The following is a 23,532-nucleotide window of genomic DNA, read 5'->3' on the forward strand; positions in this document are numbered from 1 at the left end:
ATTATCATGAGAAATCATCATGATTTCTTTCCAAGCTGATGTAGCACTTTTTCATCACCTTGTAATGACTGAGGATTCAGCGTGTCTTGTGGTAGTTCAGTTTTGATAAATGCTCTTATCTAAGGCCCTACTCTCCAGATGGCAAATAAATGAATGTTTTCTTGTGTGAATTATGGTGCTATACTTCTGTGTGCATAACATGAATCCCACTGATGTCCACAAACTGTTTATTCGGCGGATAATCTGCTATTCTGGGAAAGGCTATAGGAAGGCCTTCCCTTGGGAGTCCTGAATACTATCAAAGTGCAATTACATACTCATGGAGATAGATAGACCTAGTTCAGTGCTCAAGTGATGCTTCTTTTTGTCCTGGCATTTAATATCAGGAGGCAGGAGGCTCTGTTTTGTTTCATGTTCTCTTTTATGATTTTTCCTGGAGATGACCCTCAGACCTGTACATTTTTTCAGAATGCCTGCTGGGCAGGCTTTTTTCTCAAGTTATAAATGGAAAAGAATAATTATTTCAACTGTAAAAGTGTTAAAAAAACTATTGTTAATGTGGTATTCAATCACTTATATTTTGTTGTTTTGTTTTGTTTTGTTTTTCTTTTCCAGGATTACTTACTGCCATCTACCTTTCCAGAGGGTAAATTGGCTTTTATGTTGGAACAGAGAGAGGAAAATACACACATTGTAAATATTGAGTCCTTCATTCCTTTCTGGATATGTATCATGTGGAACAAGGCAATAGAGCTGTAAGTGCAGATTTTTTTTTTTTTATTTGTATGTTCAGTCATTTTCATAGCTGTCTTAATTTCAGTTTTTAAGAATATTTGGTTTTGCAAATATTACGTAGATCTTTTGAAGCCTTTAATTCTGTGAATGCAATTTGCAGTATTACTGGCTTTTTACAGGACATTAGGAATCAGATTTAATTAGAGACCATGTAATTATATTTCACATAAAAGAAAAAAAAAACCTGGTATACTGCTTAACTGTGAAGTTCCATGAATAGAGGAAGTCTTTAATCACTAAAATTCAGATTTTGCTATTTTTTATGAGGAAAGCTTGATCACCATATCCTCTATCCTGTGAAGAGCATAATGGAGGATATTTGCCCTGAGATTCTACAGAGAACTTTTCTTCAGTGAACTGTGGAATCATTTAGATGAGAGGGGACAGGGGGAGGTCTCTAGACCAAGCCTCCTGCTCAACACAGTGAGAATTTCAAGGTTAATTCAAACAGATCAAAACCTGATGACGTGATAGGAAAGAGAAAGAGTGCCTACTAAATGTTAGTTCTCTAACAGGCTAAGCCAGGTACCTCTGTTGGGAGTATGAAATGGAAAGAGACATACAAAAACCTGACTGGGATACATCTATGCTTCGTGCAAGTAAAAGTCTTGACAGAAATGAAAAACACTTCTTCTGCTGTTTCCTCTGTGAAGTTCCAGCAAGAGGAACTTCTGTGGGAAAGCTCAAAATACTGCTGGCAGTTTCTGAGACATTTGCTTCATGTTGTGAGGGACCTGTACCTCTGGTAGTAAACTGAAATACGGCGATCTCAGTGAACCAAGAGGACATTAGCTAAGAACAGGGTTACAGGCCTGCAGTGCAACCCCAGTTCTCAATATTTCCTTCCTTTCTTTTCCCTCTATTATTATTATTATTATTATACTAATCACTTTGTCCCCCAGATTGAACTGATGCCTCATTTCTCTCTCCCTCTCTGCACTCACCAAACTTCATAGGCACAGTTGTATAAATTAAAACCAAGGATTCATAGTAATGAAGATTCAGTCTGCTGGTAAATCTTTTGTTCAGTTCTCATTTTGGAACGTTTGGTTGTTCTGTGAGGCTGCTCAGCTCTGTTTAGTAGTTCTGGCTGCAAAATAGTAATGGTGGAAAACATGGTTTCCATCAGGGTATGATGATTTGATTACTTATTCAGGTGGATATTATCCTAATTGTTTTCTGTTTCTCACTTTATTTGGTGACATTGGAGGGCTTTTGAACCCTGTATAGAGTGTTTATGTTTACTACATTGAATAGATAAGTCTTTAAGTTTTGGGAACAACATGTTTTCATTTTGTGTGCACTTGTAATTTTCTTTCCTCCAGAATTCGGAATGTTTCTGTTCTGTAGGAAAATACATCCAAAAGTTTTTATGGACTGGAAGCCTTCCACCAAGTTTCAGTTTATAATTATTTTAAATTCTTCTGGACAAATGTTTTTAAATCATTTTAGTGGCGATGACAACATTTTTCATCAGAGTACAATAGAATGATGCCTCCCTTTCTATATGGGAAAATAAGGGCTGCTTCCTTATGAGCTTCACAACTGATCTGTTGACATGGGCTAGATGCTGTGCAGTATGCTCCCCAGAACTTTCAAGGAAGAAAAGCAGCCCCTCCTAATTATCTTCTTTCTATTTTCTATGCAGGAAAATACCTAGATTTTCCAAAATTGCTCTTTCCATAAGTTGTAAAGGTAATAACAGCATAATAAAGATGATAGTGTCACCTCAAGTACTTGGAAGTGCTCTATGGGTACCAAAGTAGGTTCTTCTTCTAAAAAGCAAGTTTGCCATGTACTGTTTTGCTGACAGGTGAGCACAGGTATTCATTCATAGCTGTTTCCAGTTCTACCAGTCTTAAAAGGAGGAATTGATCCATGTAGGTGTGCTTCTCTAAAGCTCCATCCTCTCTACCCAGTCTTATCATGTACTCCTTGATATGGAATGGAGGAGGTTGTCCTTGTAAATATTTTGCAGGTGGACAGGGGATCCTATGTGTCTCCAGATTAGCTCTCTGTATTAGAGGAAGAGGCTGGTGGGAATAATGGTGATGTTTGCCACACCAGCCACTTTTATGGATGCTGTATCCCTCTGAAGTTGAAACTGGGTGACTCAGTAATGTAATTTGAACTCTCTCTGGTAATAAACTATGATGTCTCTTCCAGTACTGTTGCTTTCCTGCACTGTAAAATGGAATGTAGATTAGCTTTTAAAGGAAATGTTATTAACTTTAAATGTACTTCATGAGGCTGAGCTTATGATTGTAGACTTTTCTTTAGAATAGTACTGAGAAAAATGTTTGAGAGAACAGTTTTATTTGGGCCATGGATATGTTCTGATTTGATGATATTTTTTAATCTCCACATTATTTTCACATAATTTTTTGCATATTTTTCACATTTTAGTATTATAGGATCATAAAATAATTCATGTTGTAATGCTTCTTTACAATTCTCAAGACCAACTTCCTGCTTATAGTAAAATCAGGTTGTTCTGGGGTGTTAAGTTTACAGGGTATGTTGATGTTAGGTTGCTTTCAAAGACAAAAGAAAATAGGAAAATGTGTGTATATAAAATTCAGGAAATCTTCAGCCTTACCATGAACAATGTAAGGGGCAATGATGCTCATAACATTATGTTAAATTCTAAGTTAATGATAATATTTCTGAGTGTGAGGTTAGCTTGAAAATGTTACTATTCTCTATAAAATGTAGAAGGAAAGAAATTAACTTTTGTGCAATTGCATGCCTTTCAAATTTATTGGCAAGAAAAGAAGCATTGCTCTGCTGCTGTATTCAAGTCCTCAGCTAGATGGAGGTTCTATAATAAAATTTTAAGTTTCAACTTGTGTGTCATCTGCTCTAACAAGCCTGAAGGAGTTCATCCCTCTTCATGCAATTCTCATCCAGCTTCTAAAACTGAAAGTCTACCAATATAACTTATCTTTCTTTTAATCACCCCCCCATACTTTATACTGATTTGTATCTACTTCCAATGAAATCTCCATGTAACCCTCATTCTCAGAAAAAATCAAATTTTTTGAGTCAGTGAGGCCTATTAAGTGACTGCAAGAATTTTTTTGTAAAAGTTATTCTGTTGCAGTGAAAGACTGAGGTGAAAATGCTGGTAGTTTGAAGACTTGAAGGGAAAACAGGTTTAGATGCAACATTTTTTAGACTTTGTATATGATACAAGAAATCTGATCACCTTGTCCTGCACAGCTACTTTTACTTACAAAACTGACATTTGGAGCAGAGGGATTTTTTGTGATTTTCTTGTCTACTTTTGGATCTGAAAGATCTGTAGAGCACTAATTTTTTTTAAGTGATAGTGGTTTATGCCCTGTTCGAAGCTTCTAGCGAAGATACGTGTCAAAAAGATGATTGCAGTACATATTTTATCATAAGAGACGTCATGTTCTCTTACAGGACGACCATTTAGTGAGCTTAAACAGTATCTAATGTTACTTAGAAATTAAAGCTTGAACAGCTATAATTCAAAGGAAACGGATTTTTTGTTGTTTTGGTGTTTTTTTAAATATTATTTTCAGAATTATTTAAGTCATAACCAATTCTGGAGGTTACAGATGAAATTTCCTTCTTAAATCCTGTGCACTTTCTGTGTCTCGGTGGACCTGTCCTTGAACAGAGCTGAGAAAAAACACAAGCATATGAGTACCATTCTTGTCTCAGCCATTTCTATCATCTCATGCATTATCACTACTTCAGGCCACACTGAGGCATTTCTCAGCTAAGAATGAATAAATTAAAACATTTTCACTTGTCATTTCTCTGTCATGTAGCAGAGACAGTCCTTTGCCAGGGGGGTTTGAGGCTCATGATACTGTTTGGTTTTCTACCCTCTTAATAAGCAAACTGTTCTCGTCTTTTTCTTCCAAATGTTTGGAAACAGCGTTAGAAGAGAAAAATAGTCAATGAGCCCAGCATGCCTCCATTTACTCCAGCTACAATGAGATCGATTTTCACAGCATGATCATACATTTGGGAAGGTCATCTAGTGTTGGAAAGCAAAAGAAGATCTTTATATGTCTTCTGAACTTCAAAAATGAAAAATCTGCCTTATAAGCCTCCAGTAAGATTCCAGTGTTTTAACATCCCACTATCTAATGAATAAATAACTGAAACTTGCCAAAATTTATGGAATTTAGAGGATCAAAGAATTGGGCAGACTGGAACTCAGTTATGACTGAGCCATAACTTGGTATCTCCTTTCTTAGCCCTTTGTTGCCCAGCCCCATTTCCTAAAATGGAGACTCAGAATCAGTAGATCCACAGCTGTGAGGGAAAGCAGTACAAAGGAGAAGTAACAGTCTAGAAGAATCTGCTACCCACTCTATGTGCAGACCCAAATGGAGATAGTTATTACTATAAAGAAAGCACAACTTTCCAGGCTTCCTACTTCTGGACGTGTCAGGAAGTGTGTCTAAGACTCAGAGTTGCATCTTGAGGTTGAACTGATTCTCCACTTACTCCATCTCCAAGCTTTGATCCACAGCATATGAATAATGTGTCTAACTTACTAATTCTCTTAAATTGCTCTATGCTCTACCTATGAAAATAAGATCTTAAATTCCCTGGAGCACTGCAGCTTTATGGTAGGGGTGGAATAGTGGGAGATGTCTGATTACTGACACTGAAGAAGTATTTGTCTATGAATGTGTTTTTTTCAGCACTGCCACATTCAGTCAATTTCAACTTCCTAACAATGAAATATATGGATATTTTCCTTCTTTTTCCTCTCTTCTAACTCTTTCTATCACTTGCTAACACTAGACTTTTATTCAGAGATCATTACAATACTTCTCCAATTGTGCAGGCTATTTTTCTTTCAAAAGAAGAATGGTTTTGATTTGAATTTATTTTGTCATAGCGTAACTTTTTCCTGCTTTAAAGATTGTCTTGGTATTTGAAGTTTCTTATGACAGTATTTAAGTCACTTGATTTCTTAGAGTGCCTGAAACATTCAGGATGATTGAGGAATACATCATCTATGTCTTTTCCACATTTTGCTGGGTTCAGATTGTAACTTTGCTGAAGACTTCTTTTTGAGCTTTCTAATTTTAGGATAAAATAATCAAATAAAAGCTTCTGTCCCTACAAGTCTTTGAAGACTGTTTTACAGTGACTGCTGTCTTAATTTCAGTCCAGTTCTTCTGAGTAAGAGGTCACGTCTTACACCATAACCACTCTCATCATTTCCCCAAATGAATATACACCAGGCAAATGAGTACCTGCTGCTGTCAGAAACTTCTGATGAAGCACAAAACACTCAAATAATCAGTATCTTCTTAGCAAACACATAGTTCTAGTTCTGTACAGCTGTCATGGGAGTCTTGGTTCCATTTTTCAATTCTGCAGTCTGTTTTTTGGGCTAAAGGTCAAAGAAGACTATGAAATGTTTCAAAGTTTTGTATCATTAACTCATACTTTCTTCTTGCTCTGTTGAAGTTAGATTTCATTTCAGGATATTTTTACTGCAATCATTGCTGATAGATTTTGGACTTGACCTTCTTTTTTTTCTTTTTTTCTTTCTGCTGTATATTGACTTGGATTTGTGTTTATCCTTTTTGTGTCTTTTCAGAGCTTTTATTTTCTCAGTCATTCTCAGCCGTACCCTGGCTGCTATTTGGGAATGAAAAATTCCCTGCTCAACTATTTCACTTACGCCTTATTTTCACCTACTGATTTTCTTTATTTTTCCCTTTCTCAAGGAATAGAATCTAATTCATTTTTATGCTATGCTTTTAGTTCCCCAAAGCCAACTTGAAGGAGTGCCTGTATACAAGTATCTGTCATCAACAGTAGAGTGCGTTATTCATAAAAGCTTCAAATCTGGTTGGTTTTCCATCACCTCTTTGTCCTTTCCATGATCTCTGCTTTTGCATTTAATATAATTCAATGGCAGGGTTTTTATTCGTTGTAGGCAGTTCCAGAATGACAGTGTCCAACTCTCCAGTCTCCTGGACAGCTTTATGGTAATAGCAATGAGGGGAAACAGTACATTTATGTATACTAAAACACTTAAGGCAAAATGGGATTTTGTGTGTAGACATTTCCACATGCGGTATAATTTACTGTATGAAAGCAGTAATTATTGTATCTGTAGTTTGATAGCATTTCATGGCTTCTATAAAATGATGTTATTGATATAATATAGTTAACTAAATAATTGCTTTGTTTAATCTGGCTTGTAGTGCAGTCACAATGTCTGCCCTGAAGAGAAATTGACTGTAGAGCCTAATGCCTTGCTCTCCTTTACGAGCAACACTTCCCTAGGGCTCCAAAAAATATTGTTATTTCTATTTGTACATACCTTCCTTGAGGAGACAGGGAGATGCAAGAAGTGAGGCACCGATCCTGGTCCTGGTCCTAGTGTGGCACAAAGGACGAGGTTTGGATTCCTCACCACAGTCCTGTACCTGAAGGGAGGTAGCATCACTCCAGGAGAAGCAACCAGAGAAGATTTATCTTGTCACTCCTTCTGTATCCAGCCATTGGGCAGTCTCAGAGCAACAAGCAAAAGGTCTTGCAGAATTAAGGAGGTTGCAATGCTTTCACACATAGCTTTCTTCCTTGCTCCACCTGAACTGGGATTATTTTGTATGAGTTTATCCTCCCACAAACATCTCCCCCAAGACAGTATTGTGCATGTTCATCCAAAACCAAACACCAAACTTAATGCTGCAATCTTGTGAATATTCCTGTTATGTAGTCCGAAGAAGAATCAGGTTTGATGCAAATACTTGCTGTGTATAAAAAAAATCAATGTTTCTTGGAGCCCTGGAAAGGCAGTGCAGGAGGATTGCCAGGGAATAGGCTCTACACTTCCAAAAAGCTTCAGGAACATCTGTTTCATCTGTGTGTGATCTTATCTGTGATGGCACATGTGAAATTAGTTTTTGGTATATACATCTATTTGAAAAAGATCCTTTCTGCTTTCCTGACGGAAGTCCTGTTATGACTGCCAACTTAATAGACTCTCTGCTTACCTGTGTATAAACAGAGCTGGCCTCTGTTAAGTGATCAAGGAAATTGTGAAGGGTGGATCCTGGCTGGTTGTGAAACCTCCACCCAACTGCTCTCTCACTCCCTGTCCTCAACGGAACAGGGAAAGAAAATAAGATGGAAAAGTTCATGAATCAAGGTAAAAATCAGGAAAATCACTTACCAGCTACTGTCAAGGGAAAAAAAAACAGACTTGACTTGGAAAAAATTAATTTAATTCATTGCCAGTTAAAATCGAAGAGAATGGTGAGAACAAAGACAAAACTAAAGCCCTTCCCTGTCGAATCATCATTTTCCCTAGACCAATGATATATGTGTGAAAACTAAACAATGGTTTGTTGAGTCTTTTGATAGAGTGACATACCTGACAGTCTTACATTTAAGAGAAGGGAATGAAAAAGGAAGAAGCCAGAGCAAGCCAGGTATCATACAAAAACAACTAAATCATTAAAATGACAAGAAGTGAGGTAATATGAATGCTAAGAAAATACTTATTTCAGATATAGAGGAAAAACAATGAGGAAAAATAAATCTCATAAATGTAGTGCACAGACTGATGTGCTTGATATCAACTTGCTGATAGTTTATATAAGCTGTTATTCAACAAAACTTAAAAAAATAGCTCAGTGCATAATAATTAAATTATAATACTGATAAAAGAACAAAAAGTGCCTAAGAAAAAAATACCCAAACCCTACAACATTAGTGCAGGGTCCTCCAACTACAATGAATTCAATAGGGAAGTGGAGGAGATTGGAAAATGTATTGTATTAGTGAAGGTTTTCAGCTGAGGTTTTAGCACAGAAATTTGAGGCTACACCCCGCAGGAATATAAGACAAAAATAAGACTGGTAGTAAAAGACAGGGGGTTTTATACCATTTGCAGGGGAACAAGGAGCTTGTGTGACTGTGAAGGTATACTTACCCTAAAGAATAGAGAACAGCTCATGTAGAGTTTGCTTTTACCCAAAGGGAAATTGATACATTCTTTGGTAAGTGATGTCATATGTATCCTTCAAAGAAATGGGTTTGCACAGATTTATCTAAACTGTTCCTGACTTTTAAAATTAGTAGGTACAAAGAGCTGACTAAATGGAATCGATTTTTACCTTAGAAAGACAGTATGCTCTTTTCCTTTCTCCCCCTATTTGTTGTGATTTTGCCAATATTCCTGGTCATGTACCAAGACTGGAATGGCCAAGCAACCCACCGTGCATCCTGGTTGGTTCAATGGCCTGGGACAGCTGCCCAACCCATTGTGCTTTGTCAGCCTCCATGTGCTTCTGCTACCAATCTTGTTTGTCCCCAACATTCCAGGGAAAAATATCTGATGTTTGCTTGCCTCTGCTCTCTCTTATGTCATCTGTCGTGTTTCTCACCTGGCTAAAAAGTGAAAATTCCTATGCTGTGTCTTCTCTTCTTGTTTTTCCTCTTGTTCTCGTCCTTCCTCCTTTGCCCATCACTTCATAGGCAGTATATACTCCAAACAGACCTAGTTCTTTCCATCAAAATACTCTGACCCATTCAGACAGGTGAATCTTTTGTCAGAAACAATACTTGAAACAGCCTAGAATGTCCCAAACTGCCACATGCACTCCCTCAGGTCAGATGTACAAGATGTCTGTAGGTCTAAGCACTGCTTGCAAACAACCTCATCTCATCCCTCAGTTCTCTGTCACTGCCTACCTACTCTGCCTGCTCCAAGGCCTGGTGTAGTGCAAATGATATTTTTATTCAGTATGGGTTACTCAGAAACAGAAGCACAGCCAGAGGGGTCCCCTCTGATGAGTTGGCTTGGATAGGAATGACAGCCAGATCTCCTGCTATCTGCATCTCTGTAAAAAATGGGTTTGTGCCATGTCTCAGGCCAAATGGGTGCTTGCTGCTGGCACCATGAAAGAAAGTCTGTATAGAACGTCACTGTATAAAGCGTCTGTCCACTGCTTTCCTGCTGATCTCATTTCTGGGATGGGATATGCTGCAAAATGCTTTTACGGGAATCTTACTCGTGGAGACATCATGTAGGAGAGTAACACACTGCATGTTCAGGATGTCTGGAGTAATTTTTCCTTGTCCTCCGCTCAGAAATAAATACCAGACTAGATCTTTTCCTCTCTGCTTTGACCCAGCTTTGGTGCATGATGAAATAGTTAAAACATTTAAATATAATAGGGGCAAAGTATAGAGGCCAGAGAAGAGCGTGCATGTTTTCAAGAATGTTGGAGCATACTATTCTGGGAAGGAGGAGCCTATGAGGCTAGGGATCAGTCCACAGTGTTTTAATGTTTGAGTTGTCTAAGAATTTTTGTGTACCACTCTCAGCCTTGATTTGGAGTCTGGCCTGTAGAACAGAGGCTAGTTTTGCTACGGTGCAGTATTCAGCCAAAGGAAGAGGCCATTATTTTAGGAAAATCCTTTGAGTAATTTGGCTGGAAAAGCTTGTTTTGGTTTGTTTCTCTTGCAAACTGTTTTAAAACTTGGACCCTAGGTAATTTTTTACATATGGTTTTGGGGTAAATTTTCGCTTTATGGGCTCTGCCAATCTCTGCTGTATATTTTTTTCCTGATGACCTTTGGTGAACCAAGACCAGTCATACAAGTTCAGATCCTAAGCTGAACTCCAAGGGACACGTACTCTGATCCCAGAACCTGGACTGGAGAAAGGTCCTCCTCTGTGTGGGCATTCAGTGTGGACTGGTGCTTGTCATCTTGCTCTCTATGATTGCCAGGACCTGAAGATCAGGTCAGAAAAGATGATAGACAAAAAATTCCATCTGTTCAATCAATTTCCTGTGATTTGCATTTTCTGCCAGGTGCTGGACATTATAACTTCAGTACTAAGTTGCATACAACACGGTTGACACGTGTTGCAAAAAGGGAGTGGGTATCAAGAATAGTAATTAATCTCTCTGTAGTCTTACAAAGACTCCTAGGAGGGGTGTTGTGGCTGAGGAGCCCCACTGAACATGCATTGTGGTGTGGCTGTGTCAGTTGGTCTGAAGATGAGATGAGGCTTTACTGATCAGACAGAGGCAAGATGCTCCATTTCTGAAACCCCACTGCAGTAATGCTAAGGTGCTTCCTAACAGGGCAGTGTAGGTGAAGTTACTGAAACCCTGTCTGTAGTGACAGTGGAACTTGGTGAGTCATGCTATCAGTATCTGAAATGAATCCAGTGCAGACTTTGTAAATCCTTGGCAAATTAGCTTTCTAATGGAACAAGTAAGGAGAGAGAGTCAGAAGGAGATGGAGTAGAGAATAGAAAAGGCAAAAAAGCTGTAAGAATGAGAGAGGGGGGAAATTACTGTAATAGGAAGAATAGTGAGATTTAAAAAGAAAAAAGAAAGAAGGAAGGATTCTCTCATTTAGAAGAGAATCTTTGCCTATAATGGCAAAAAGGAAATAAAGGAGAACATGAGAAGCTACCTAAAACTTTACCTTGCCCTGTTAGTCTTTTTTACAATTATTTTTAAATTATTGGAGGTACCTATTAGCACACCTAGAAACTGTGTTAGACCTAGCTCTTCTTACAACAAAAACCATTCACAGATTTCAACTGATTTTATTTTGCAGATCCACCAAGACTCACCCTGGCCCAGTTGTACATTTAAGTGACAGCCCAAGAGACGAGGGAAAAGTGAGTACAACCAATGTATAAAATTTTGCAGAATTTCATAGCCTTTGTTTGCCTTGCTACCCTTTCCTTTTGCTTACTCACTAATTTTATCATATGCTTTCTTTCTCTGTTTGCAAGTCACTTTAACTATTTTACTGTTCCTTAGAAAAAAGGTTATTTTTGTACAAATTTAATGAGTAAACTTTTGTGACACAGACTACACACTGTACTTCGAAATTTATAGCCATCTAAATTGTTCCTGTTTAAAAAAGCTCGACTTTGTCTAAGTAAGATTTGACTAAAAACTCTATAATTACTTCAATACTTGGATACACATGCTCTTATGAAGGCATTATAGTGAGTTTTTATAAGATAGCAGGGTTGCTATCCAAACCAGGTTTGGAACTTACTGCTGTTTTCTAGTCTCAACTCTGTTCACTGTCCTCAAGTGAGAGCCAAACATGTAGTCAGAACATTAGGGTTGTGACTGATACCAGCAGGAGGCACAATCAGAGTTGACTTTATTTTGTATGGCAGCTTTTCGAAGATGAAATATGGTTGATGGAATTCTGGTTCTATTACAGCTTTTTTTTTAATGTGTGGCTACTGATATCTGAGCATTTTGCCTGTGTGGAAAGGGTATTTAACTCTCTCCTTGGTTTTGATCATTTTTAGTAATTGCATTTCAGTGTGTATTTGTAAAGCACTCCATCTTCCAAATGGTCTATCTGTTTGAAAGTGTGCCTCACACAACAGCTAACACTAATTAGAAGCTAGCAGCAGTTTGAATTTCCAATACTGATGTGGGGGATATTATGCTGAAATTTTGGGTACCTGGAAAAGCACTGATGGCCACATCTGATTTTCATTTGCATTGCTTGTCCTTGGACGTATCCATATTGCAAGGTGAACTACACACTAATGATGCACTTGTGAACCAACTCTCCAGCAACCTCGATGGCATCTCTAAGCCTTTCTGGAAGAATCACAATAGGTCAAGCTATTTAGAACATTATCAAATAAAATAATTAAACATTATGAAGTGTAGTGTTGTAGCCTCAAACAAGAAGCCATGGAGAAATGCATTTTGTATTATCTATGGCAAAACAGCTGGTGAGAATAATGGTTTATGGATGAGGCATCGTTCTTGTTTGCTGGCTGCAACAGAAGCTGCTGATGAGCTACCAAAGGGAAACAGTGTAGGAAAAAAGGGTCTTGAAAAAGGAAAAAATGGTCTTATCAGTGAAGATTTTTTACAGGAATGCCATGCACTGTGTCCAAACAGAAACCTAAAAATATTTTTCAGCAGAAAGAGAGAAGAGGAAAAGGACCCAGGCAAGGGAGTTAAAAGAGAACTGGCTTGGGAATACAAGTGCTTCTTGTTCAGAGGGCACGTGGAGACATCTGGGCACTGATGAAGTGCTAGCATTCGAAGAACAACAGCAAATTCAGACAGATGCCTACGAAAAACAAACACTGAAAATTTATGAGGAGAAGTAGTAGAAAATGTAAGGTTACTAAAACCATCCCAATGCAGTTCTTTATATCATTGATAGGTTGATAGTGGTGTGAAGAATTAATTGGTGCTAACAAAATACTTGCAGTTTTACAGAATGTAGAGCTGATAGTGTTTACAGGAATATATCAGTAAAAGGTACACCCAGATGTAAGAGAATATCCAAGTATTAAATCAAAAGACATAGTTCTAAATAAAAAAAATCAACAGTAGAGAAATAGATTAAACTACATTTTTCAGCTAAGGCTTATTAAACTTTAGTTGAAAGAATGCAAAATAAATCAATCATTATTCAGAATGAGGAAAAAAGTGGGGAAAAAAGCAGCTCTTAGGACTTTTACTGTTCAACATGGTCATATATAGCCTAGAAAATAGAGTAAGCAGTGATGTGGCCTGGTTTCTAGGCTTTAGGAAGCTGAGAAACTCAGCAGTAAAATGGCAGGTTAAATACTATCTTTTTAAGTACATTCAGTGTAAATTATGAGAAGTGATACATGTAGGGCAAAATATTTCTGATTTTACATATAATGGTGTGATTTTACAATGGATGTGAGCTGATGATTACTGTTTGGTATCTAGAGCTTTGAGTAATGATTGCTAGTTCAGTGGAAATGTCAGCTCAATGCTCAGTAGTGAACAATTAAAAAATCAAAATCAGGCATTATGTAGAGAAGAACAGAGAACAAAACAAAACTATTAAAGAATTGCATTGTTGACCTGCCTGCTGAATGCTGAGTATAATACTTGTCCTTCTGTGTCTGAAATGAACATAATGCTAAAAGAAATTTAGAGAAGGGTCAGGGTTTTCTGCATGACAGACAACTTAGTAAGACAGGAAGATTCACTATGGAAAAGACCTGATTGTGAATCCAAGTTTGAAAATCACAGCTGATATTAAGAGAATGGAAACAGTCTCTGTCAATACAAAAAGCAAAAGGATACCAATTGAAGCTGATGTGTCAGATTCCAAACAGGCCAGTTAAGTACTTCTTCAAATGTGCAATAGGTAGAGCCTATAAAACTTTTTCCAAATGCTATTGTGTGTAGTGAAAATGTGTTGATCACAAGAAAGACTACAAAAGTTAACACAAAAGAAATCAATGTGAGAGTAAGTGAAGAGGTTTGCTGAATCTTCCTGAAAAGTCTTTACACGTGATGTAAAACAGGGCCATGTATAGTAGTGGAGATGGATACACTTGAATGAGAAAATTACTTAGACTGAGAGAATATGTGAGAGTTGCAAGTATTTGTCTTCTTCCCATATTATTTGGTATTTGCTTTTGGCCATTTCAGAACAAGATACTGTTATAGGTAGACTTTTATTTAAATTAGCTAAGTTGTTCTTAGATAAAAGAGCTGTTTGATGATAGCTTTACATACTTGGCTTATCTCCACAGCTCCAAGTTAACCAAAAACCGCCAAAATGTGTTGGTGCCAGAAGTCAGACTCCACGCATCACTTCATGATAGGCAGCAGATTAAAGTGTTCTTTGCATATGTTTCAGGAATTAAAGAATAGGTACAAATCAGTCGTAATCCTTACACAAAATACAGATGTTCTTGTACTCTACAAGTACTTTGCAGGAGTCCAGTGGTATAGCCTTCTTTGGGGTATTACAAAGTTGTTTACAGACCTGGGACTGTTTTGCTGAAATAAATAAGTGTTTCTCCTGTGAATACTGAGTGGTTGAGAGTCCTAAAATATAGCCAGACTTTTTAAAATCTAGGACGACAGTCTTTCTATTTGAAAGCCAGGGAAGTTTGTGCACTGGCAGTATCTTCACCTTTTTCATTAAGATCCTTTGAATTCCTGAAAGTTCCGATTTATTTCATTGACTGACGATTGGGTTCCTTGTGCCAAAAGAGTGAATGCAGTTCCAGAAGACTTCTGCCATTCAAAACTTTTCCAGAGTGGCCTCTAGGTAAACTGTCTAGGCAGGCTTTGGAGACAAGTCTCTTTTATGAATCTAACAAGCTGTGGCTGGAAGACAGACATCAAAGAAAATTTAGGCATTTAATGTGTCACTGAAGAACAATTCGGAGACCAAGTGATTAAGTTCATGAAATACAACTATGTCTGCCAGATCAATTAATAAGTGTACATTAGGGACAGACTGGAGTGCACAGACATTAATAAGTGGCAGATCTGTAGCAAACATGATTTTTCTTGCTGACAAAGGAAAAGACATTAAGTGCAACGATCTGCAGTTTCCCAGCAAATGGAGAAAGCTTAATAGGAAAAGGTTTAATGTTATTTACAATTAACTGGTGGGCTAAACTTCCTATCTCTGAGTTCTGAGATCTAATAATACCTAAAAAAACAAGCCTGTTTGGCAGGCTTCTTTGTTTGGGATTTTTTTCTCCAGATGTTTTGTGCTACCAGAACAAGGAAGGGGCTTGCTGGCATGTACCAGGATGTAATTGGTTGATGGCAAAAAAAAAAAAGAAATTTCCTCCCATCATCAAAAGCATTTGATGAAGAAAGATTTAAGTCAAAATGTGAAACAACTCCACTAGACAAGGGAGATCTTGCCAGGACTTCTCTCTGCAAATTCTGTCCTTTGTTCTGCTTTATTTGTAACCTAATTTAGCCTGAATAATTAAAAAAAGGCACGGGAAAAAGGCACGAAAGGCGAAATAAATCTTTACAGTTTTTTCCATCCTTGATTATTTACAGATATTGTTTCTCTTTGACTGGGTTTTCCTCTCCATCTGCATTTACGGATGTTTTGCTTTTTACCTCTATTACACAAATAGAACTTGTCTTATAGATCTCCCAAGTGAGCACTATGACTGAGAGAAGTGGGAATGTTTGAATTTCCTGTGGTTCAGACAGGTCAGAATTCAGAGCATCATAAATATCCTGGCAATAAGACTAATCCCATTCACCCAAGCTGGAATTGTGACTTTAGTGCTGTACCACAGTGTTGGTAGTAAAGCAGCATGACTACTGTCTGAAAAAAAGAGAGATTCTTGGCTATGTAGTAAATATCTTTGCCATTCAATTTCTTCACTGAAATCACACTTTGTAACTTGCAGTTCTTTAGTGCAGTTGTGCATTAAGCATTTCAGCAATAGTTCAGGTGAATTGCGGCCTCTGATGAAAGGTATTTAACCTTTTAGTAATTACCTAGAGCATGATATCTTTGCAAAAGAGAGGGGAAAAAAACCAAAAGACAAGCCTCCTTCTCCAGGGAGAAAGGCTTATTAAGAAACAGAGCCACATAATAAATGCTTTTCAATTTCTTCACTTTTCTGAATATATTTGTATAAAAGCCGAGGTGAAAAGAATATTGGTGGATACAAACTGAACGTGACTGGTTTGGTACCCAGCTGTAATGCACAGGTGCAAGTGCTTGTTATGATGCAGCAAGGTAGGCACTCAGACTCCATAACTTATTAAAATATTATTTATTGGAGTGAATACAAAAAGGAGGGTGGGAACCCCAAGCTGCGTAGCATTGGTTGAACCTCCAATAAGGCCATTGTGAAGAGGCTTGCCAGCTATTTTGGTCTTTGGAGATCCCCAAAGGTTGTTTGGTTTTTTTGTGTGTTTTGGGGTTTTTTTTGTTTGTTTGTTTGTTTTTTGGTGTTTTTTTCTTCAAAAAAAAGCCCCATCCATTTCTACTGTCAAGCAAAAGAATGTTCTCATGAGACATACTGCCTTACATAAGACAAAGGCACAAAGGTGCTGTCCTTGCCTTTACCTAGTGGGAGAGACCTACAGGGTCCTTTAGAATCGGCAGCTAAGTTTACCCTGTGGCCAAGGAAGATGTGCAGCATGATGCAGGCCTGAAAGCCAAGTGCTGTGTGCAGCACAGCACAGGCCTGCACCTACTCAAATGAATTGCTGTGAGCATCACTAACTCCTGGATATACAAATGGCTTCCGTTTGGGATTGCTCTACCAACAGTGCAAGCAGCTGCAGTAAGACCCTCCTTTGTTCACTCTCTCAGTGGCAGCCTGTTATCCCAGAATACCATATGGCATCCTGACACAAGTGCTATCCAGTTAGATGCATGCTTTCTGACTCTACCACAGTATCCTATATGGAGCCATCCAGAGCAAAAGTGCTAAATATTCGTGAATTTTTCCAGGACAATTTGAATGTTTTTCAGGAGAATACTTCAGGAGCATAATAAGTTATTGTTTGTATTCAGGTATTAAATGTATTAACCATAAATCATTTCCAGACTAGCTAGAAGACTCCACATTAAGAATATTTTCCTAGCAATAAAAAGAATCATATCCAGTAGAACTGAGGCTCTTTGGTAGCAGTATTGATGTGTCAGTTGTACTTGACTTGGAAAGAAACTGATGTTTTGTTTTGCAGCCCAGTCAAATTTCATTTTTAGGACTCATACAAGCTAAAGTGAGTGATACCAAAGATGCTGTTAAGGCTTCTCCAACTAAGAGATAATTTTGTCGTTATTCTGTACAATTCTTTATATAGAAACTGTAAATTCTTGCCTTCTGTGATATATCTGCTTACAGATTATGAATAACTGCAATTGTCATTGCCAGTTGTATAAAATATTTTATCACAGAAATGTGAGAGTCTGCCAGTCTTCATGTCCAGAACAGATTCTTAAGAAGACAGATTCTATGGGAAACAGTTTCCAGGACACCTAAATAAGAGAGCCATCATATTGTCCATAAGATCTGAAATTAATTGTGTTCAAATGAAGAGTAACTCTACAGTACCAGATCAGTATTTCACTTCTTTTCAGTGAAGACAAGGAGAAATTATTATGTTCATTCTTATTTTTCTCCTGAGCATTGTTTTTCTTCTCCTTCATCTTTTCCAAAATTTTTGCTGGTATTTCTCTGGTGTGCATGATGATATGACATCCCAGTTCTAGAAGAAGTAAAAAATGTCGTATCAGTTAATTTATTTTTAATTATTAGGAAAGCAAGCAAATTATTCTCTGCAAGAGGAGTTCTTCAGAATGTTTTAAAGCAATAGCAAGCATAAATAAAAGGAATGTAAGTAGCTGGATGAGGGTTTAATCTGGTGATTCTCTCGGTTTGAATTATTTAAGTATCTTAGGTGTCAAACATTTCTTTCTCCAACAAGGGGCAGGGAAGGTAAGAGCTGGTAGGAAAATGCTACAGTTTTTGGTTTTCAGCAGATATGTAATTGAGAAGACTGCCCAGGAACATAGTCATGCAGGGAGAAAAAAGGTGTATAAAGCTGGTTTTTTTCTGTATCAGTTCTTAAATTGTCAGCAATGTGAAGTAATTTATACTGAGAGATAATTTGAAAGCAAGGTATTATGTGTAGGGCAAATCACAATTTTGCACATCACTTTGTTATTTCTTTTTATATTACTCAGTGTTTATATGTACCTTTTCATTTAGAAAATGTAATTGTGGCATTTTTTTCCCCTCCTTCAGCTGTTGATAGGCTATGAAAATGGGACTATCGTGTTCTGGGACTTGCGATCTAAAAGAGCCGATCTGAGAGCTTATTATGATGAGGTAAGCAATTCCCATTAACTCAGCAAAGCCATTGTTCAGCAGTTTGCCATATGTCTTACCAAGCAGATGGATGTTTATCTAAAGGCATTGTTGGTTCTGGAAATACTGTTTGTACTCTGCTTTTGGGCAAACTACTGACAATAGAAATCAAAGTCTGAAGTCTCTAGTTCTGATGCTTTAGGCTCTCATGAGTGTATTGTGACACAGAATGTCCTCCCCTTGATCCTGACAAGTTCTTCAGCTTCTCTGTGGGGATCTTCAGTTGAACAGTCTGGCAATGAGCTGACCTGAGATATAACTGCCGTAAGGATTACATAATAATCTTTACTGAGTATTTCTAGAACATTATTGGAAGACAAATTACCTTGTACAGCTGTTGATATTGCCTAGTACTTAAGATCTGATTAAACAGTTTTCAAAATTATATTGTCATAATTATCATACAATTGTCTCCTGTCATTTGTAAGCAGCTTGTGTTAACAGAGATGCAGTTCTTGTATCAATAATCAAGCTGCTTGAAAAATAGATATACTCCTAGTTATTATTATTGTAGCACTAGCCCTATTAGGGAAGAATATTCTTTGTTCTGCCAGTACTCTAAAGTTCACCATGGATGAGCATGAATGCAACTACAACTGAAGGTAGAAAAGCATATTTTCTTAAAAGTGATCCTGGCAGTAATTGGTTTCCTGTAGTTCTCTTTCCTTCTTCATCTTGTCACCTTGCTATGTATGATGAGTGTATACACACATTTATGTCCCCTCTAAAAAGCAACCTGAATACATATGAATCCTGCACTCTTTCAGACCTGCTGCCAGAGACACATTGAAACTACTCTGAGCTTCAAGGCTGAGTTTCTGAGCATCAAGTCAGCAAATGTTTCAAAGGACAGAGTTTGAACAGGCCAGCACTTAAGCCTCAAGACATGCCCACTAAATTGTCTCTCTTCTTTTACAAACACTTGTGAAATTGCACCTATTCTATTACTTAAGGTTGAACAGTTTTTCCTTTTACAGGTCTCCTCAGGAAGGGTGGGGGTGGGGATGTCTGTTCACCCCCTGTTCTCTCTGGTACTCAGAATGAAACTACATGAAGCAGGATCTTCTTAATGCTGGTTCCCCTTTTTGGTTTTTTGGGTTTTGGTTTTTTGTTTTTTTGTTTTTTTTTTTTTCATTTTCAGCCCAGAATGAGTGGGTGTTGAAAATTGCTCATACAACTTAGAATTTAGTTGTTCCACATTTTTAAAATATGGTTCTTAGGAACTTGGTTTTGTCTTTTAATCAGTCCTATGCTTTCCTCCTCAGTGGTTATTTGCTGTGTCATTACTCCACTTCATGCAACTTGTGCTGGCTTCTTATATACTGAAATAACTACAAGAGTCTTGTTTTGTTTATAAAAGGATTGTGTGACTAGCATTTTACATTATTCCAGACTTTCAGGCTCCATATTCATAATGTTCCAGACCTGATAGAATTCCGTTAGGGAAGCCACTGCCCTTAGGGAGCCACTAAGAAGGGTTCCTTTTTAAATCCTGGGTTACATAGGTTCTGTGAGTCAAAAAATTACTAGTTTGGCATGTCCCACTTTGTGTTTAGCAGCAAACCAAATTATCAAGCCTAAACCTCATTTTCCGGATTGGCCACCAAAGATCGTAATCCAGAAATCATTGTTTTTGCTCCCCTTCACCATGCGACCTGGACTGATGGAAGGTCTCAGTGCCCACAATGTCTGACTAATCTCTCAGTATTGTTCTGGCACTGAGCCAGAACAGTTCCAGTTGCAGGGTATCTGTGAAGTCTCAGATAAATTCCTGTAAGTGTTCTGTATCTTCATTAAGGACCAAAGTGCCTCTTTGCATGAGTTCTGAATTAAATTAATTCACCCTCATCTTTCCTACTATCACTGAGATTTTCATCTTCTCAATGGTGATTTGCATGAGGCATTGAGGCTCTTCCAATCAATGCTCCTACACAATACCTTCTATAAAAGGCTTTCCTTCCAAGCTGTTTTATAATATCTTTCAGAAGTTTATTTCCATCAAGTGGTATAAAAAGACAGCACATAAACAAGACAGATCTTTCAGATGGTTCTCAAGTTGTTACTGGTAGTTGGCAAACTCAAAATCCAGCCATCTTCCTGTGCAAGGCTTTGGAAGTTTGTGTCAACCCCCATTCAGAGCTGTCATCTTTCATTGGAACACATCTCCAAAACAACGATGCAGAGTTCTCAGAGCCATTTGCCAAATGACAACTCCCTTCCTTTGTCTAGCACCATGCCACTATGGAAATATCAAATCGGCTGTGGCCTTTTGCTGTAATAGTCCTGCAGTACTACGAACAAAAGGATTTCTAGCATTCAAACACTAAGATGAGACAAGCATTGTTCTTGTGCAATATGGTTAAAATATGGTTAAAAGTGGTACTAAAGACCGTCACTGGAGAAGGTTTGTGGTTGGGAAGGAACTGAAATGGTGTTAGGCATGCTTAATTTTAGTACATACTTAGTATGAGAGAAGATGGAATGTGTGTGCAATCAACGTGGGTATTGCAGAAGGAGAAACAGACCGAGTCTGGAGTGAGATGCTTTATGTGCATACACTGTGTGAACATTCACATGAGTCACCCACCATGATGAACTCCTGTTCTAAGCACATAACTGCTCCTTTTGTGTGTGGATGCTAAAGAAGTGGATCAGAATGCTAGACATACTTTAGCAGAGTGAAAATTTGGGACTTCTTCAGGACTGTCTTTCAGAATTACTTGTGACTTGCAGCTGAGACCTCCAAAAGCATTTCTGTTTTTCTTGCCCACTTTGTGGCAAAGTCTAACAGGTCAATTTGAGTTGCTGCTGAGCCAGCTATCTGTGCCAGGATTATCCCACCTCAGCTCCACCCCACGGGAGGTTTATGCTGGCAGGTGGCACCTGGTCATGGAGAGGCAGTTTAACAAGCAGCTCAGTACAGTTTTTAGCTAGTTATTATCTCCTGCTCAGACACAGTCAGTGACTCTAACCATGTGACATGTTTCTAAGTGTGATAACACATCAAAACCAGATTCAAATTTGGCATGATAGCAAGCATGAATGAGCTCATGTCAGAATTAATTTGCATAAGGATAGACATGCCTTCAGTGTAAGTGAAGCAGTGCTCCCCACAGAACTAAGGATATTCTACCCGAGGGCAACAACACTGGACTTTGCGTGAACCATCTTTCTGTGTTATCTTTTGTTACTTCAATTATAGTTCAGTTTCTTTTGGTTATTTAATAGGAATTGTGTACCAACTTCTTCTCTGGAAGGTAGATGTTTGAGTGATATCCATTGTGTCAAAAATAAATACCTAGAGTTCAATATTTTTCAACTCTGTTTTTTACATCCTTTTTGGCACAACTATTTTAGTAGTGTGTTAGTCAAGCATTCATATACAAGACATGTTGGATTCCTATTAAAATATCTGGGTCATCTTAATGCAGACTCACTTGTGGCTCTGCTGTCCAGCCCCAGGAGCTGAGTAAAGCTTTGGTAAAGGTTCATGGCCCTTTGGTTGATTTCTTCTGATACTGTTTCCAGACCATGAGCTGTAACCCACCATAACAATCGATATAATGATTAAAAGAGGAAAACCAACAGGGAGTTTTAAATACTGACCAGTAGCACTTAAGCAAAATTAATATGAACAGCTGCAGTGCTGACTTACGAATACCCAGGCATGATGTTAAGTCTTTGAATAAATCAGGTAAATATCTATATGCAATTTTAAGTGCATGCAAGGCCTTAGCATTTCCTTTGAAAAAAAACACTGGAAATTTATTAAGCTTCATTCAAAAATAGATCTTTTTATTTACATTTACATAAAATTTTACTGGTTTTTGCTATTTAGCAGTGAACATTTCTGGAAGGGATATGGATTCAAGGGAGAATTCTGTGAATTTGTGCTTCTGTGGGGAGTGTGTAAGAAACTGTGGCATATAATGAATGTTTTGTCAGAATATGGCTTTTGTTAGTTTCCAGCACATGCCAGGGAAATCGAAGGACTTACGCCATTATCCTTTCCTATAGTTTGATGTAACTATGGATATTTTCAGTCAGTTCCACTAATTATGCACAAAACACTAAGAATGGTGTACATAACATTTATCATGTGATACTTGCAGCATGCACAAAAGAGTGGGATACTCCTCTGCTCCAAAACTATCTTACATCATTGTTTTGGTAATGTTCTATATCAATAAAATAGCCCTGGATTCTTTAGTGTTTTGGTTCTGACATTAAACATCCCAGATTTCTGTAGACTTGCTCTTCAACTTCAGTATGTGAGAGAGTGTGTGGAAATTATCCAAGAACAGTGTATTACTTCCTCTGGGGAAAACTCTGTGTGTTGTATGTTACCTGTAAAGTTTTTTACACAGAATGACCAGTAAATTTACCAGATTAAATACTTCTAAGGAGAGCTATCAGACTCTATATTACAACTGCATTGTATGGCCCTTGTTCTTACACTTTTACCTTAATACCCTTTTCCTTCAATTTTTGCCTGATTCAGTACAGACTTTCTTACATTACTGTCTTACATTAGCCTCTGTGATGAAATGTTGCTTACAGCCATCTGTTGCTAAAAAAGTGATGGTAATGGACTTCAAACAAACAAGAAAAATCCAACTGTTGATATAACATTAGAATAATATAATCCAAAGCCATACATGAAAGTATCATTAGTGCAAGCACTGTATTCCATTCCAGTCTCAAGTTCTTCTTTCATTTCTGTAGGCTATTCATTCTGTTGCTTGGCATCATGAAGGAAAACAGTTCATGTGTAGTCACTCTGATGGCAGCTTGACCCTATGGAATCTGAAAAGCCCTAACAGACCATTCCAGACCACAATTCCACATGGTAATTCTGAGAGTTAAAGTGTGTAACTAAGAAGAAAGACAGTGTTCTCAATGCTGTTTGCTAATATGTATGTTTACTTAATTTTTCCTTCTAGCCCAGATGTTGCTTCTTGCATAAATATTTTGATCTGCAAAGTAGCTGCAAATTATTGTAAAATCAGTAACTAAGATCAAACTTTTTATTTTAATTGGTGTCATAAATACCTCTGTCT

General features: G+C 37.7%; 1 protein-coding gene across 1 annotated transcript in view; it reads left to right on the forward strand.

Moving 5' to 3' along the window:
* Positions 1 to 23,532, forward strand: part of STXBP5L (syntaxin binding protein 5L) — a 180,422-nt gene that overhangs the window by 86,471 nt on the left and 70,419 nt on the right. Inside the window, 6 exon segments of the mRNA XM_066341019.1 lie at positions 616 to 658; positions 660 to 680; positions 682 to 755; positions 11,395 to 11,458; positions 18,350 to 18,433; positions 23,198 to 23,321. Coding sequence (XP_066197116.1) covers positions 616 to 658; positions 660 to 680; positions 682 to 755; positions 11,395 to 11,458; positions 18,350 to 18,433; positions 23,198 to 23,321 — 410 coding nt within the window.

The sequence above is a fragment of the Sylvia atricapilla genome, chromosome 2 (genome assembly GCF_009819655.1).
Source record: "Sylvia atricapilla isolate bSylAtr1 chromosome 2, bSylAtr1.pri, whole genome shotgun sequence".
Classification (NCBI taxonomy): Eukaryota; Metazoa; Chordata; class Aves; order Passeriformes; family Sylviidae; genus Sylvia; species Sylvia atricapilla.